This window comes from Buceros rhinoceros, unplaced genomic scaffold (assembly GCF_000710305.1).
Source record: "Buceros rhinoceros silvestris isolate BGI_N320 unplaced genomic scaffold, ASM71030v1 scaffold12727, whole genome shotgun sequence".
In the NCBI taxonomy this organism is placed as follows: Eukaryota; Metazoa; Chordata; class Aves; order Bucerotiformes; family Bucerotidae; genus Buceros; species Buceros rhinoceros.
This window is the reverse complement of record NW_010424067.1, coordinates 2,377-20,715: the sequence shown is the minus strand read 5'-3', so window position 1 is coordinate 20,715 and position 18,339 is coordinate 2,377. Positions and strand designations below refer to the sequence as shown.

The 18,339-nt window shown below is 36.6% G+C and overlaps 1 protein-coding gene across 1 annotated transcript in view; it reads left to right on the top strand.

The window, feature by feature from the left end:
- Positions 1–13,406, top strand: part of LOC104497411 (sodium-driven chloride bicarbonate exchanger) — an 86,818-nt gene extending 73,412 nt beyond the window's left edge. Inside the window, exons 7-14 of the mRNA XM_010140658.1 lie at positions 3,078–3,166; positions 7,643–7,800; positions 8,681–8,768; positions 9,306–9,452; positions 10,041–10,141; positions 11,509–11,683; positions 11,863–11,996; positions 13,157–13,406. Of these exons, the coding sequence (XP_010138960.1) occupies positions 3,078–3,166; positions 7,643–7,800; positions 8,681–8,768; positions 9,306–9,452; positions 10,041–10,141; positions 11,509–11,683; positions 11,863–11,996; positions 13,157–13,406 (1,142 nt within the window). The remainder of the gene's footprint in view (positions 1–3,077; positions 3,167–7,642; positions 7,801–8,680; positions 8,769–9,305; positions 9,453–10,040; positions 10,142–11,508; positions 11,684–11,862; positions 11,997–13,156) is intronic.
- Positions 13,407–18,339: the final 4,933 nt, after the last annotated feature.

Below are 18,339 nucleotides of genomic sequence, written 5' to 3'. Positions count from 1 at the left end.
TGCTTTTAAAAATTCTTATCCCATGGCTATCATATGAAAAGTGAAGTCACCTGTCTTCTCTATGTTGTATATTTGATTGTTACTCAGTACAGTAAAAAACCCCCTTCTTGTTCCAAGATCCAGAGAGCTGTCTTAAGTTGCAGAGCTATTTAAACATCTCTTACTGCCTTAAGGTAAAACTGGTGTTCTTTCACATAACTCTAACATATGGGTATATCAAACTTTGAGGTCTTCTGTTGGCACAGAAAAAGAACATATGCTATTATAAACTTCACATACTTACTGATTGTGGCTTTTACTTTCTACTATGTATATTTTTACATATTTTTCTCCAAATAAAAGTGGACACAATATTTAAAAGTGAGCCTTTGGACTGTTGTGCTAATTGCTTAGAGGCTTTTGATGCCTCCAATTATGATGTTATAACTTCAGTATTTGTAACAGGTGGTCCATGCTCTGATTCCTTTGTTGGTCAATATTTTTGTCTCTCTGGCAGATATCGTTGCTCTCATTTTCTTGAATTTTTGGGTCCAGGAAAAAAAGTAAAAAATTTAAATCCCTAATTAGCAACAGAAAGATGATGAACTACTACTTCTGTTGCTTTCCTATAACGTCTTTATAACATAGTATGTATATTAGTATGAGTAATTATGACAAGCTAGAATATAGAGGAATGTCTAAAAGGAAGAAATTAAAGAGTTAAGAAGGTCTAGTATTACTAGATTTAAAGTTTTCTGGGAGTAAATTAGGGCAGAAATTTTCCCTGAGCATTTTATGGCTTCTCTGTTAGAATTAGTGGAAGGTTTTTCTGTTAGGTTAGTAAAATCTCCAAAATAGTGCAAAAATCAAATTTATTTATTAATTATTTTTAGTAGTTAAAATACTACTGGGTGATTCCTGTAAAAGTAATTCTAAGACTGCTAAATAAACAATACAGAAAAAAATTACAGTGCGAAGTAGTGTATGGGGATACACAGTGTAAAGGGTTTGGTGTAACAATGATTGAATTCAGTGTTGTTTCTTTAAGGTATAATTAAAACAGACTAATTGAATGACTGTTTATAAGCATCTTGAATATTTAATAATTTCCACCTTTGGATTTCGAAAAGTTGTCTCTTGTGACATTTAAGAAAGAATAGTCTTTTAAAATGTGAATTCCTTTACGTTACATTCATATGCTGCCTTGTGAAACCAATTCTTTATTCTTGTCATACGTGAATTGTAATCCAGATTTATTTTTATCTACTTGGTTAGGTTAACATGCTAGTCATGTCTGTTCTTTTGCCATTCTCTGTTTATTTCACTCTAGTACTGAACAAAAGCCTTTATTTCTATTCTTGTTTTGACCTGTCCTTGTCCCAAATCAGAGAGAAAATGGAAATATTTACATTTTTAAAATTGATACATTTAATAATATGATTTCTAGTGATATATTTTAAGATACTCCGTACTTCCTAATCGAAGTGAAATCTCTCTGGATATGCTATCAGCATGCAGCACAAGAGCTTAAAAACTGTTTTGTGTCATGGGAGATGTGCCTAGTGGAAAATGAGATGTTGATTTTCATGAAAACCAACCTTTTTCTTCAGCAAGTGTTTCAGCTGGGAATTCATGACCAGACTTAAACAAGGATACTGTAGTGCTCAGCTGTGACAGACGCTGGATACTTCAGTGTTTTGGCAATGGTTGAAATAACTCTTGCAAGTCGCCTGTCCTGTTCAGACCTGGTCCTGTAAAGCGTTGCTTCCTGGCTGTGGCCCAGGACATTGCTGGACCGCAAGCATGTGTAACAAGGATGCGCGGGGATGCACTGCGGCTTTTTAAATTGCCCACGCAGTGTGCTTAGGACTTTCTGCCTGTCTTAATCTTCAAGTATCATGAACATATGGTCTTTGTTACTGTGCAAGTTTAGGTTGATTTTCACCAGAACCAATGTTTTCACATCATCATTTCTCAGTCATATGAGAGACTTTATTTGCTATGGAAACAAATATATGCTGGGCACGAGATGCTGACTCTGGGCCAGTTGGACTCTGTAGTTATTCCTGGGTATGTGTTAGGGCAGTAGAGATAGTTGGCTCATATATTTGGTACTTTTTCCTGTACTTTGTGATGTGTTCAGAGCTGTATGCAGCTCCTGCCATGCCATGGAGGGAGGAAGGGTTGAAGGCAAGCAGGGAATGGCCCATCACCCTGTGGGGTTTGTATGCTGCCCTACTGCCGGCCCCACACCCTCAGTATGTGCGTGGTGGCCTCTGGCCATGTGCAGGAGCAATGTTGGCATTAAGTAAAAATATGCTTTGTGTGACATGCTTGTTACTTAATCCTGTTTTTCTTTGAGAGCTTTTGTTGGCAAAACTTTGTTGGTCACAAGGCTTACTGTTTGCTTAAATGAGACTGAGGTGTGTTTAAACACTTCTTCTCATTTCGAGATATTTTTAAAACTGCTATAAGATACTTTACTAAATCCTCACTGGAAATTTTTTTTAAAATACGTTTGCTGAAGCATTTGTTTTCCACGTCAATAATCACATTGTTTAATACTGAGTTTTTAAATCATCTTAATTTCCGATGTATTTATTTTCATAGCAGTCCATTTTTATGCTGGGTTTTGTAGTTGTAGGACAAATGTAGTAGGACATTCTTATACACATGAGTAAATTTATGAAAATAGTAATCCTCTTTGATTCAATGAGGAGTATTCTTGCAGACAGATATTGTCCCCAATTGGCAGCTCCTCAAACTACTTACAAAACTGTATGAATGCAGGACTTTACTCAAATGTAATATCTTAGAAACCATAAGCTTTAATTGGCATAGAAAGTTTGCCTTCCAGTATTCAAGAGTTCTTTTACATTTTCTGAATTATGTTCTTCCATTCCTAACTGCACGTGATAAATGTTGTCTTTTGAGAATATGTTATTCTGAGTAAATCTCTAATTAAAATGCAATGTATGGATGCTTCTGATATGAAATGTCTGTAGTTCTTTAACAACTAGTTCATTAGATGTTACTTTATTTTTAGAAGTATATATATAGGAGTTAGTGTTCTGTAATAACGGTGCTTTTTTTAGCAGGTCAGATTGTTTCCCCACAGTCTGCTCCAACTTGTATTGAAAACAAAAATGATGTGAGCAGAGAAAACAGCACTGTTGACTTCAGCAAGGTAAGTAGTCACTGATGGTGGAGAGAGCTTCTTGACTACGAAATAGACTTTGAAATTTAATAAAATTAATCCATGTGAATCAGGAAAAGCTGTGAAGTGCAAGTTTTACTTCAGCATTAAAGTTTTTTGTGCATTGCAGGACAGTTTGTATATAACTACCATTTTCTTGATAAATTACTGGAAATCACAGTTTAGGAGCATGGACAAATTTATTGCATGATGATATCATAGGTGTGTATTTGTAGGGAGAATTTCTATGAATTAACAAAAAATTATCTAAGTAGGAAAGTAATTCAGAATTCTTACAATTTAGATTTACCTCTCAGATTTTTACTTTCTGTAGTAGTAATGCATGAATGCAAACTATGCTTTTTATAACCTGAACTCGTGGATTCCAGATGCCTCAAACAGAATGTGTTTCTGTAAACCTGTAACTTAATTCTTCTGGCAAGCCAAGATCTTTTAGTGCACTTGACAAAAGATGTTAACTGTGCAGTAGTGGAGATTGCAATGCCAGTTCAGTGTTAGATAGCAAAGAAAAGCAAACAGCTTCTCGGCTTTAAAGTAAAGGAGATTCCTAATTGTTTAAAAAGTTTCTAAGCACCTAAAACAATTAGATCCAGGTGACAGACCTGAGAGGAATAGATGACTTCAGCTGGCACATCAATACAGCAAGGGTTGAGTAAGTGAAGAAAGGTGATTTAAACCAAAATTCTGAAGGACAGCACCTTGTGTCTGAATCCTCAATGCTAGTGCAGCTGAGCTAAAAGTAGAGTTATGTGATTGCTCCATCTGGTGCCAGACTTATTTCCTAGCAGCAGTAGCTATTTGCACCGTCTGAATTCTTGACTGAACATGCCAGACGAGGTATGGTATATGGCTGAAAGAAAAGATAGGAAACAGGTCTTATTGTCAAAGACAGTGAGAAGAAAGGAGTCTGGCTGGGGATGTATTGTGGACCACATTTCTACAGAGGTAGCAAGGAGATCTGTAAACAGTGACAAAGCCTTAAAAATGTAATGCTAATACTTCAAAAATATTTAAAAATAAGATTATAATGCTTTAAAAAGTCAGGCATTATTTTGGTTTCCTGATATTTATATTAAAAGTGTTAACAAAACCTAATTGTTTTGGCAAGTGTTCCAATATCAAGATGTAAAATTTTGTAAAGGATATAAAATTGTCTATTCTAAATTAAGCTGTGCAGAGGTGAAGCTCATAACAACCCAAAGGGAATGACATAACTTTCAGTAGTGCTTCTCTTGCATGTTTCTCCAGTTGCTTTGAGTTGTAGAATCAAAATCCTGGTCTGTTATCTAGGTGCTTGATGTTTGTTTTAAACAATAATGGAGGCTGCATCATTTGATCCTTCAGTTGCTATTTTTGTAGTTCTGTGGTTTTGCTGATCAAAAGAGCTCTTCCTGTTTAAACCGGCTTGAGAAGAGATCAACATGTCTTTTGGCTCGCTTCAGCACTGTTAGATATACCAACAAGGATGTCAGGAGTATGAAAGGAGCAACTTTTGTTTGCAAGACTGAAATAACAGCGAAGGATTGTAATCTAAATACCTTTTTTGACTACCTATAAATAGATGCAGTTATCCTTTTGAAGATGCCTAGGTAAAGTACAACTTCCCCTTGAAATGTGCTATTGCAATAACTCCCAACAGTTATAATCGGAATTATATGCACAGATTGAGAGGAAAGTAGAGCACTATACTAATTTTCTCTTGAGTATTGTGATTTCTTGCTCTAATTTTGTTCCACATATTAATTTCATTTATCTTCCACTAAAAAGCACCTTTGACTACCTCACATATTCTCTCCTTGCTAATCTATCTCCCTTGGGCTGCTTTTAATATTCCACATTTTGGAGTCGATTCAAAGAGCTGACTCTAGGCTGAATACAGCACTGAGACTGTGTTGATTGTATTGGTATTTGTTTATGAATAATGTGAGACATGGCACTAAAAGCTGTCTTGAACGTTAGTTCAGTAGCATGGAGAGGGCAGCATAGTTTCTGATGTTAGTACTTGCCAATATGTCAGTTGTCTTCCTCTGGGGATGCCACGAGGACTTCGGATGCTGGGGATGATCCAGAGGTGTCACACACCACTTTATTCTGTGTCTGAGCAGGATGGGGTTGGCAGTTTAACAGCAGCATGTGGCTGGTCTCTGCTGCTTATGCCAGAGGCTGAAGGGAACTATAGTTGTCCTGAAATATGGAATGCATGGAGACTGCCCTCATGTCCCTTCTCATGGCAACATTCCTATGCTCCACATAGAAACAGTATTTGTGAATCAAACTCCACTCCCATACTGACATAGCCTGGTCTTTCAAATACCAAGTTAATATCAAGTGAAATAATTGATTCGGTTTTGAATACTGTGTGGCCCTCCTTATAAGTAAACTTGGTTGATATGTGTCATGGCTTTCCTAAGAAGTGATACTGGGTGTTTTGTGTTTGCCTTCATGTCAATTTGTGTTTGGTTTTGGAGGAAACTCCCACCACTCTTTTCAGTCCTTGAGCTGACCTGGAGGGAATGGCTTCCACATTAGTTATTTAATTTTATGTTTGATTAGAGCCTTCTGGGACTGTTTAGTGCCAGGTTGTTAATGTAACTCAGGTTAGGGTGCAGATTAAGATGCGCACGAGGTCTCTCCAGCTAAAAACCTCTTGCATAAGAGATGGATAATGGATAGGTTAGGTGAAGCATTTGAAGGATGTTGCTTCTGCCATTGCCCCAAATTCAATCCAGAGCCACCTTCACTCTCCTTATGTAGTGGAAGAAACACCTGGGGTTTGGGTGTGTATTTGCCCAGTTTGATGCTTCGTTGCCAGCTACTTTCCTTTTAAATGGAATGGGGCTCTGTTCACTACCTAGAAGACTTTGGAATCTGAAGGTGATAAATAGTGCAGGAAACCTTTCTGAAAATACTTTCTGTTAGACAGGAGACCGAATGTTTATTTCAGATTTTGAAATCTTGTGGTCTCTCTGTTAGTGGGAACTTAAGGTGACAGCTGTCGCCTGTTGTACATGGGACATCAGTTATTAAATGATAAATCCATTCAAAAGGTAAAATTGGTACAGAATGCACATTGCTATATGCCTGAAAGACTAGTTCTTTCTCTCAACTGTAAGTGACCTACAACACCAAAATTAGGTGCTAAGTGTATCTGTTTGGGTTTTGTATTTAACCCAGAGGAATTATTTTGTGATTTGAGTGGTGAATAGAATTTACCTCTCTGACACTTTACCTTGAAATCAAGCACTTGGCCTCCAGCCTTCCAGGTTGATTTGATGCCTGTTTAACTTTGTGAGGTGTTTGGTCATTGTTCTAGATTAGCATAAGGTAGCATTAGACATCTCTTTATGATCTCAGCAAAGTAAGATTTCATTACACAGGCAAATGTGTTATATCTGAATTCTGATTTAGTGCCAGAGCCATTTGCAAGAAAACAAATTTCTAAATATTACCAAAAACTATGCAAACTAGTACTGACAGATGGCTGTAAGATAGACATTAAAATGGTCCACTTTAACAGTTTATATTGGATTTGATTGCTGTTGTTGTGTTTAGATTAATAAAAGGAAAGCAAATGACAAAATTCATGCATTTTGAAATGTAGACAATACTGGTACATAATGAAATCAAACATACATTGTGTACTCTACTCCATGTCGATCTTTGTTTCAGAGTAAACTGTAGACTGATACTGAGGAAATGGATACAAATGAACAAATTCTGAGACTAACACCTTGAGCTTGTATAGCAATGGCATCATTTCTCTGTCTTCTCCTGCCATCACTGCAAAAGTCAACATCACTGTCTTAAAACTCCAAAGTTTTCGTTCTGCTTTGTTCTTTCAGTTTACTCTTGAGACAGTCATGGTCATAGCTTATTTTCTGCTATTTTCACCAGTAGGGTAACTGTCTTCCATTAAATCCAAAACCAAAAGTACATCTACTTAGAGTAGTAGAAGGAAAATTACATGTTGTGGAACCTGTTGTTCTCATTGAGATTATAATACAGCAACTATGAACTATGAATTAATGATTTCCAGAGTTGTTAGTTATGGAAAAATACCGGGTCTTCATTTCTTCTACTTTTGTGACTTATTGATTCTGTTATGAATTATTGATGCTGTTATGATTATTGATAAAAATATTACTAGGAAATTAATACTATATTCTTAAGATTGTGAATGAGATTCGTTGTCTTTATAAGTTAATTCTGCAGTAATTCAACTGTGTTTGCAAGAAAAATGAGTCGAATAATAAAAGACAAGTTCCTTGGTTTTCAGAAATGTTTTTATATTAATAAAAAGGATTCAACAGACAAGAACAGTAGAAACAGTATACTTGAAATAAGGAAGATTATAGTGCAGTGACCAGGAAGTCTCTGTCAACAAATTTGGGGCATAAAAATCCTTTTGAATAGCTTTTAGCTTGTATTTTAATATACTGTTCCTAGGTCGACCTACACTTCATGAAAAAGATACCACCTGGAGCTGAAGCATCAAACATCTTGGTTGGTGAACTAGAGTTCCTGGACCGTGCGGTTGTTGCTTTTGTTAGGTTATCTCCTGCAGTGCTGCTTACGGGACTAGCTGAAGTTCCGATTCCTACAAGGTACAGTTGGATTTATTCCTCTTCATGTTTTTCCGAGCACGTTGTGGAGATAGGGTGGTGCGACCTTCAGCTTTGTCAGGAAGAAAATTAACTTTATCCCAGCCAAAACCAGGGGATATGTATAAGGAACACTGACAGACTGTGCTGGCTTTGAAAAAAAACTTCTGAAGCCTTCCCTTGTAACCTCCCCCAACTCCCACTGGAAAAAAAAAAAAACAAACCACCAGAAGGAAACAATAGATTTTTTGGTCAAAAGAAAATGAGATAACTAAAAATCAGGAAAATGAAGATTTTTCTGCAAAAATGTTTATTTAAAAAAATAATGTGAAGTAAAAAAATTGTCTTTTGCATTTTAGCAAAAATGAGAACTTCAGTAACTTCATTTGAACCTATGCTCTGCATTTTACAGAATCTTAGCAGCACCAAATCTAGAGTAGATTCTCTCTAGAGCTTTAGTGGGAGTAAGAACAATTTAAAAATTATTTTTATTTGGGGTAATCTAACTTCCTTAATATTGCAGTAATACTACAACCACAAAATGGGTGATTCTGTTGAACTAACGGAATTAAGTACTGTTAATGTGTTCTGTACATAGATTATCGTTGCATATATTTATTATGTAAGTTTTGTTATGTAAGGAGTTTTTGATAGTCTCAAATCAAATCTGACTGTGAAGCTTATGATGTATTTTTGGATGTTAATTTCACATTTTTCTAACCAGAACTTCATGTTTAAATGTATATGTGAGAATCTTGAAGGAGATTATAGATAGTATTTACTCTTCTAGTCCAATTTTTAAATCAGAACTTCTATAGTATATATAGTTACTTTCAACCACCTATCCTTTACAAATTTTTTTAAAATTATCTTTTATTTGCAGATTTTTGTTTATTCTTCTTGGACCACTGGGTAAAGGGCAACAATATCATGAGATTGGAAGATCAATTGCAACACTAATGACAGATGAGGTATTTTTATTCATGGATTGGTTTTAGTCATTTTGTACTGACTGAAGAGGTGTAATACAGAATCTCCAAGGTGGAATCCTCCAGGTGAAGCGTGGCTAGTCGTTCTGATGATGCACAACAGCATTCTAGTTCATTTCATGATCTTGTAACAGCCCAGATTATGCTGCCATAAGGAGATAACAATATGAGGAACAATATTCACATCCTTCACTGAGAAGATTCTGTTTTACACAGTTACTTTACCACGGAAATGTGTTCTAAACGGTAAAATCTCTAGAACATTTAGCACCTGTAAGGATGTTTTTCCATAGCAGCTGGAACTTCTATGAAAACTACGTACCAGAAACTCTAGTCAGTTGAAGCTGAGATTGTTTGGTGGGAACTCCACGAAGTGCATTTTCTTTCAGAGAAAGGGGGCCATCGTGAAATGCTTACAGCTATTTTATAGTCGGAAGTTTCTGGGTCATGCAGATCTATTGGGAGTATTCCTTTCCCCATCTCTTTTTCCTCCCACGTATGCTTCTCCATTTCTCATAGGTGTTCCACGATGTTGCTTACAAAGCAAAAGACCGCAATGACTTGGTGTCTGGAATTGATGAGTTTCTTGATCAGGTCACTGTTCTCCCTCCTGGAGAGTGGGACCCAACAATTCGAATAGAACCACCTAAAAATGTTCCCTCTCAGGTTGGTAAACTGTAAATTTCAGTTGTAAATGATGTAATGAATTTTTGCTAGGTAGAATTAAGTCTCATTCATTTAGCAGAGTTACTAGATAGGCATTTTGCAAGATTTTCTTCTTGTTGTTGTTAATTTGCTCTGAGAGAACACTTGTCTTTCAAGCATATGGTATAGTGATGCCATTTCGTGTAGTTCAGTAGTAGTTGTCTCCTGAATAAAGACAGATAGTTGTATCTAAAGATCTCAAATTCAGGGGTAATTCATCATAAACATCTTTGATTATTCCAAACATCCATGGTTTGTTTTTTGTTCTAAGTTTATTGCAAGAATTGATCAAAGCGGCCTGGCTTGCTACTCTTTAAAATGTTTTGTGTCACAAGATTTTCTGTGATCAATTCTTCAAGTTTCTTAGACAAAAATTCTTTCTACTATTTCCTATTGTAGAACTCCCCTACAGCTTATGAAGATGTTATGTTGATGAATCTTACAATAAAATTTACGTGTTTAGTCTTTCAACTCTCAGATCCTGTTTCTTCAGCTGAAATTGTCTTTCGGTTGCTAAGACCCATGAGAAGTATCTTTTCATTCTGGTAGGAGAAGCGTAAGATCCCAGGAGTGCCAAATGGAACTGCAGCACATGGGGATGCAGAACATCCTGGAGGACACTCTGGACCAGAACTGCAACGCACGGGAAAGTTAGTGAAAACATATGCAAAATCTTAAGTATTCCAACTGTTGCACTTCCAAAGGAATCATAATGGTCTGGTTCTCTCTCAAATGACTGGCTTGGTATATGATTCTTTTTTTTTTAAGGCATTTTTCCCTGTTTTGTGTACCACACAGTTGAAAAGGATGATATATGCTAATTTGCAAAGAGGGGGGAAGGGCAAGAGGATTTGAGTTTATTACAAGCTCCTTTATTTATAAAGGTCAGACTTCCATTAAACTTGATTAATGTTTCTTGTCTTTGTACAAACATGAAAGAAAAGTTTGGAATAGTCTTGTGCCATATACGGTGAATGCCTACAGCTAATATAGTTGAAGTTTCTGGGTCGTGCAGATCTAGCATTTATTTTTTTACCTCAGTAAACCACGATATGTCCTAGCATATGAGGCTATGATTACCACGGTGGCTGCAATATACACACATCAGAAGGAAGAATTTGCCCCAAGGAATACTTATGTTTTCTTGTCTAATATGGAGTGGTGTAAGTGCATCAGCAGTCACCTACACCTTAGTGCGGTGTAGTTGTGCAATAGACTTCTCTTGCTGCCTCTTGATAGTTAAATATCATTCCTACCTGCATAAGGCTAAAGATTCAGCTGCAGTACACAATGGGGGAGAGGAGATAATGGCCCATCTGACTGTAAGCTGTTTTCTCACTGGTGAACATGGCAATTGACAGCTCGAAGGATTGTTCTAGTATTTAGGAGATGGTGGCACTTTGTCTTCTCTTTACCCCAGCAATCTATGATCCATCAGGTGCTTGAAGGAAAAGGGCTTTGTGGAGATATTTTCTTTAACTGTGTGATATATGGTAAGGGAGCATCTGTTCCTAAATATTTTATTGTTTTCCATAGTGTAAATGACAAAAGGTGACAGGACTTGTCCTTGGAAAATCATGGCCTACACTCGCTTCTATCATTAAGTGTATTTAGGAACAAGTTCTCAAAGAATGTGGAGCTCTATATATAGACGTGTGGGTAGATGGGTACTGCCGTAGTTCTCTGATTAAACAAATGCAAAGAATTATTTATAAATAATAGGGTTTTATGCACAGGAGCTAACAACTGTTCAGAAGTTTTGGGTCTGGATGATTAGATGAAGATTGTATAAAAGAAACATGCAAATTAGTTTGTTTTAAAAACACAATTTCCTGATTAAAGTTATCAAAACAGGGCACCCAGAAACTTTTTTTCTGGGAAGGATCACTTATAAGAGTATGTATTATCTGATCAAGGAACTTGATCAAGAGCTTCTCTGCAATATGTTTAAAGCAACACTGTGGAAGAAAGTTTGGTATGCCTTTTTCATTAATTTGATCTCTTCTATTCTCTTCAGATTTTTTGGAGGATTAATTTTAGACATAAAAAGAAAAGCTCCCTTCTTCTGGAGTGACTTCAGGGATGCTCTCAGTCTGCAGTGTCTGGCATCATTTTTGTTTCTCTACTGTGCTTGCATGTCTCCTGTCATCACATTTGGTGGTCTGCTGGGAGAAGCAACTGAAGGTCGTATAGTATGTGTTAAACTTCTTAAACAAACTTACATTCCTAGGTTTGTGGTTATTATTTTCTTACTGTTGCATGAATCACCTTTAAATAATGGTGTTTCAGTGTTTTGAAGGTTATAGACTAATATATTGCAAAAAGAGCCCGTTTGAAAATTTATAGATGCCTCTCTCTGTATCATATTCAGAGTGCAATAGAATCGCTGTTTGGAGCATCCATGACTGGAATTGCCTACTCTCTCTTTGGTGGACAGCCTCTCACTATACTTGGCAGCACAGGACCAGTTTTAGTGTTCGAGAAAATCTTATTCAAGTTTTGCAAGTAAGTAAAGGTCATGATATGCATCATCGCTTGAGTGTTAGGTAAAAGTAGTGACACTGATCCCAAAGTTCCAGCATCTGCAGAACAAGATCAAATAGTTTGCACCGCTTAGGCTTTCAGAGTCTTAAAAGTTTTGTGGTGAGTGAGACAATTGAATTGGTGGTAATGCAGAAAAGTTGATGTATTTTTTATTGCTGTTTTTTATTTGTTTGGTTTTTTTTTTTAAAAAAAAAAAAAAAACCAAGAAACCAGTTGTTTTGAAGGGAATGCAAACTTCAGGATGTTGGCGTTGGGTTTTTTGGTGTGTGGTTTTTGTTTTGTTTTGTTCTTTTTTAAATTATGTAATTTTCTACTCTGAAACAGTACACTTAAATCTGTGGTTTATATCCTCTCTAATTCATGCAAAAGGTGATACCTCTCACCAGGAAGTAAATGCAGTGGCAGTGGTGCCATCTTTCAGTAGTCACTGATTTAGCCCCTCCCTTCCACCCTAACAGAGGTGTGAAGCATCAGCCAGAACAGCATATCACCATATCTGTGTTAAGTGCTATACATTACATACCTCTGCCACAGTGTGGGTAAAAATTATGTCTGCATCCTGGCAAACATCATGCTTCTCTGTGATCCTCTCTGCTTTTCCCGCTGTGATGCGGATTTCTTCACCAAGATCTCCTGAACCTCCTGAGCAACATAGAGTAGGAGACCCTGCTTAGCACTCTAAAAGCACTTTTATCTCCTTCAGGTAGAGCTTTAAGTTCTCTGTGATGTCACACAGCGTGTTCAGAGCTGTATTATCCCATACAATAAACATACAGGATTTTGGTGAAAGTTGTTATTATAACCATTCTTGCAGCTTAAGAAAATATGTGCAGAATATGGGATAAAAACTGAGTGAAACTTACAGACTCCATGTGTGTGATTACTTTCAGAGCTGCTCACTCACTTTAGCAGAGAGAGAGCTCTGTGTCTTGTTAATTGGGAGGACAACTCAGGTCAAAAGGCGACTTAACAGTATCTGATAAGTAAATAATCTGTGATTCATTCTGTCCCCAGAATTGCATATACTTAGGCAAAGGAAATTTTGAAGCTGCCTCTTCTCTCATTCCATTCAACTGTGGTTGAATGAAAGATAAATGCTCTTTAATTTTTTTTTCTTTTAGAGAGTATGGGTTGTCGTACCTTTCTCTGAGAGCTAGCATTGGCCTGTGGACTGCAATCCTGTGCATCATCCTTGTTGCAACTGATGCAAGCTCCCTAGTCTGCTACATTACTCGGTTTACTGAAGAAGCTTTTGCTTCTCTTATCTGCATCATTTTCATTTATGAGGCCTTAGAGAAGCTGTTTCATCTCAGTGAGACATATCCAATCAACATGCATAATGATTTGGATCTGCTGACTAAGTACTCGTAAGTAAGATTTCTTCTGTTAACACTGGGGTTTTTTATAGGTTATGTTTTCTTTGTGAGGAACTCAAACCAATACATAGCATGAGAAGATTGCAGTAGCTGCAAAATTAGCGTGTGGAAGTTGTTCAGTTAGGCATGATGCTGTTGTATGGAAGTAGTAGTTATTGGAGGTGTGTGTACAGACAGTACACATACAGTTCCAAACTCCAAGCAATACCTTGGAGTTTGGAAAAGCTGATGCATACATGTTGGAAGTCTTGGAATAAAAAATAGGACTTGGAAGGGTCTCAGCTTTAGTCTTGGTTCACTTTTTTAATTTAATGATGTGTAACTCAGTGATCTCTTACTATAACCTTTTATGGTGATCGATAAGGTGGTTTTTTTTTTTTGAGTGTTCAGGCAACATTTTTATATCATTCATCTGTTTTATTTTTTTCCCCAAATTGAAATAGTGGCCTATCTAAAAAAGATACAGTTTGACATACCACCTTTATTTTAACCTCTCTGGCACTTAAAGTTCAAGCTCCAAGAACTGAAGTGGATTTGAAATTGTTAGGTGCTTCTCAGCAGTGATTGATTTTTGTCATCATCAATTTATTCTTAATCGGATTTTTACTATTACTCCATTTAAGCAGTTTTTCTTTATTCTGGAGTATTGACAGGTAGTATTCTACCAGGGGAATAAAAAAAATGAATTGTCTTAATCAATATAATTTCATTTAGAAATAACTCATAGATTTGTTTCTGTGATATGAAAACAAAAATGTTCTTCTAGTAAAGGGTAAGATCCTAGTCTGTCCTGAGGCCAGTTAAGCCTGGTCACCTCAGCAACTCAAATGTCATTAAAAAGCACTTTCAGAGAAGATCCCCCTCCAGAAATGTCTTTATTATTTCACTGAACCCATTTGAACCCTCTGCGTGAGCAGGGTGGGGCCCAAAAGGAACAATGCTTGAACAGTGCCACATCTTCTGTTCACTGGAAAAACAGGAGTGTCTCAACCAAATGTCTCATTTGCATTTTAAGCTGGGAAAAACAAAACACAGCAACAGAAAAAACATTTGAGCTTCGTATATGTTACCACTAGAAAAATAGTTAGCAAATGCTGACTATATAAACTATAGGTCTGCTGTAACATGCTCTCTCGTCATACTGAAAAAGAAAAAATTCTGTGATAGTTCAGTCAGTAGACAAAGGAATATTAATTTTAAGAGAAAGCAATAAACATCAAGAATAGACCATGCATGCAGTTGAGGTTATATACCCTCTCAGGGTAGGACTTCTATGAAGTTGGTATTGTACTCTAAAGAACCTCACATAGCAGAGTGTGTGTGGATTTATTTTTTTTCTTTACCACTCCAAAGTAGTTGTCTCAGAGGGAAAGGGAATATGATGATCTCATACAGTTTTGCAAAACAGATGTTGAAATACTATACAAAACCAAAAAATTATCCAGAAACCATTTAGCAGGCAGAACCGAGGTGTTAAAATCTGTAATGAAAAGCATAAACACAAATAGAAATGAGGATTCCTGGATAGTTAGCTTTGTTTGTGATTAGATGAATCCTGTGATATTGCTTGAGATTCAGAGAAGGAATCTCAATGAATGGTCTTGTTTGTATAGGAATACAGTGATATGTATCTCTATATTTTATGGAAGTGTTTTACCATCATAGTCCTTATGTTTACAAATAAGTGTCTTTGATTTTATTTAACATTCCATTCATCAATCCCAGATTGATTTTGTTGTTTACTCGCTGCCTGCCCTTGGTAACTGTCTTCATTGAATGTAGAATGTGCAGAGGATGCAAAATGCTAAGAGCAGCAGTTGTCGTCCTCTGCTCTACAGCTATTGACCTGTCTTGTCCTTCAGTGTGGGAATACCAGCACAACAGTTTTAGTCCAAACATGCTTCCTGAAGGACCAGCGTCTTCCACATGTTTGGAAGAAAGGTTTGACTGCTGTCTGGTGTTTTCAAACACATATATAGCTATCAAAACTATTTGATGTAATAGTTAGTTATGGGGTCATCACTTCATACCTTTGTTTTCAGATATTCTTTCACACTGTAGGTAGTACAAATAAATTGATTTTTAAGCTCTTGCATTAAATTTTACTTTTAGCATTTATGTTCTAACTTCTCCTTGCAGCAATATCCTGTTTATTGTTGATATCATTTCCATGGCAATTGACCCCACTAATACTAAAATGACTAGCTGTAGATTTAGTCATAGGTAGCATAGCTCTTACGGGATGTGGTGTATGGTTTTTTTCACCTTAAAACTGATCATTGGAAATGCCAGTATGCATAATGATTATCTTGTAAGATCAGATGGGCTGATTCCAAAGATCTGAGCTCTGAACACAGCAAAAGCAGTAATTCTAGCCTCTTCTGTTCTCTACCCTCTCTTCTTCTTAATCTGAGTTTTTCTTAGTTCCTTAGCACTGGCACCAGCAGGTTGGGAGAATGGAACTATGTGCTCCATTGGAGCCACTTTACATCAGCTGCCCAAACAACCAGTGTTTTCACAGCAGGCTTGGTGCAACCTGAACTCCATAGTTTGCTGTGCAGATATTGCACATACTGCAGGGCAGTGCCGTGCCTGCCACATACTGTCCAGGCACAGTGGCCATTTGCCCAGAACATGAATTACCAATTCAACACAATTACCATGCCCATGGGATCATCACAAGATAGGACATTTCAAATAATGCTCAAATGTCTGTATGTTTCTCAGTTCCAGAAAGATCAGAAACTGGAAGATGAATAGGCATAAAAACATACTTGAAATAAAAGTCTCAGTTTTGTGTATTTAAAGTTGGGGAATATTGCTTTCACAAGGAATTAGAAGCTTTTTCTGTAGCATCTGCCTCCAGTCCTTCTACTTGTAGTTTAAATGGATAACAAACTTGGTCTGAAACTGGTCCTGTCCTTAAAGGACCAGCATATTCTGTTACAGAAGCTAATTAGTATCTGCTGTTTTGCTAATTAAAACAGCTGTTTGCATTTTCCTCTTTGGGAATTTTAAAGACAAGTTTTTAATTGTTAGTGAAGCTTTGGCAGTTCTTTAATTAGTAATGGGTGAACTTCAAAAGGTTGAGCAACTCATTTCTCTTTGAATGCTTAGCCAAAGCTTATGTAAAACTTTATCTTGGCTCTGCATTTCTGTGCTATAAAACTCAGGTTTTTATACAGTAAAATTTCTGTGTTTTCTGTTTCTGCCTGTTGCCCACTCGAGCAGTTGATGATAAATAGGTCAGGACACTATATATTTAAAGCTTTCAGTATATGCTGTGGCCCAACCCCCCTCCTTTCTTCCACCATGGGCTTTCTGAGGATGCTCTGATGTCCACAGGTAGCCCGTCTACATCCCAGTACTGTTGTCCTTGCCCTGGTGAAGACATGAGTTTGACCCAGGAAAAGTCATTGGTATGCTGTTAGTGCTGTCCTTTGGAGTACTAGAAAAACAAAGAAAATAGTAATTTAAAATGGTTGGTATTTCAACCAGATTGGAACCATATCTCATGTGAGAAAGAAACCCCATTCTGTATTTTAGGTGGGTTTGAATTCTGTCATAAACAGTCTCTGCTTGCAGGAGTTTGATATAAAAGACTGTACTGCATGCATCTCCTCTTAAGAGTAGGAGTCATTACTAGTATCTGTCATAACAAACCTTAGGAGACTATAGAAGGAACATTCAGAAGAATTGGATTTTTTTTTTTTTTAAATCAAGCAGACCCAGATTTTTCAAAATCAACTGAAAGTCCTCCTAAAAGATTTCTTAAACATTTGTATTTACCATTTTAGAATTTTGGGTAGCGGATACGAGTTCAAGTTTGTTACAGAATTCTATTTCAAAAAGACAAAAATATCTTTTGTTGCATGATCTAATTAATGTAGAACTACTCCTTAATGCACTTTTTACTAATTTTCTTTATTATACTTGTTTGTGACTCTGTGTTGAAATATTTACCTTAATTGTCAGGTCATCTACTTGCAGGCAGATCCATTCAGCATTCATATGTAACTTTTTCTTAAAACACCATCTTTACGATACAGACAATAAAGATTAAGGCATTTAATTGCTGAATCAAAAGGACAAAGACAACCTGATGTTCAGTGTGCTCCTGTTCTGCAGTATGTTTTTAAAGGGCATTGTTTTGAAGGAATTTAAGTACAGTAGCTGCATTGGTTATTAAATAAAAATACGTATAATTTTTGATTGATCTGGTCTTTTCTTTCTTCCTATCTTTCTGTCTTTGTTTCACTTTGACCTTTTTGTATTTGTCATGCCATTAGCATTTGTAGGTTGGCATAGCAACTCTCTTCTTTCTGCACTCTCCTCCTCCTGCTTTTTCCTACCCTGGTAGCAAATATATCTCCAGTTAGTGAATCCTGCCTGGAGCACTGATGCACATCAGTTTTAATGTGTACATTAAATATTAGGGTATCATTTTTCCTAGGAAAGGAAAACCCTACAGCTGGGTGGATTTAAACTAAAGGTTCTCAAAAGGAGAACAGAATCAGCGTTGTGGATGGAAGGAACATGTTTTAGAACATAATCCAGTATTCTTTAAAATACAAGCATTTTAAGATAGTTATCTCAGAGTATTGAAGATAAATAATTTTTCGGTCTGAGGTTGCTTAGTTCTTGGAACTTTATATACCTTTTGTTTTCTAGTAATTCTTTTGTCAAAGTGATGAATTCATGTTGTTTTTAATAATTCTTCACCAGAAGTTACTCAATTATTAACAGATTACATTGAATAATTTTAAAGTGATTTCTTGGCATAGTAATATGCATATTGCAATCTGTCTTGGTATTGACATGCACTTAAGCATTAGGAGTAGAAAATCCCCACTCTGATGTAATTAAGGAGCCAAGATGTCAATCTCAGTATCTTTTGCAGGCTATAGAAACCATTGCTTCTAGAAGGC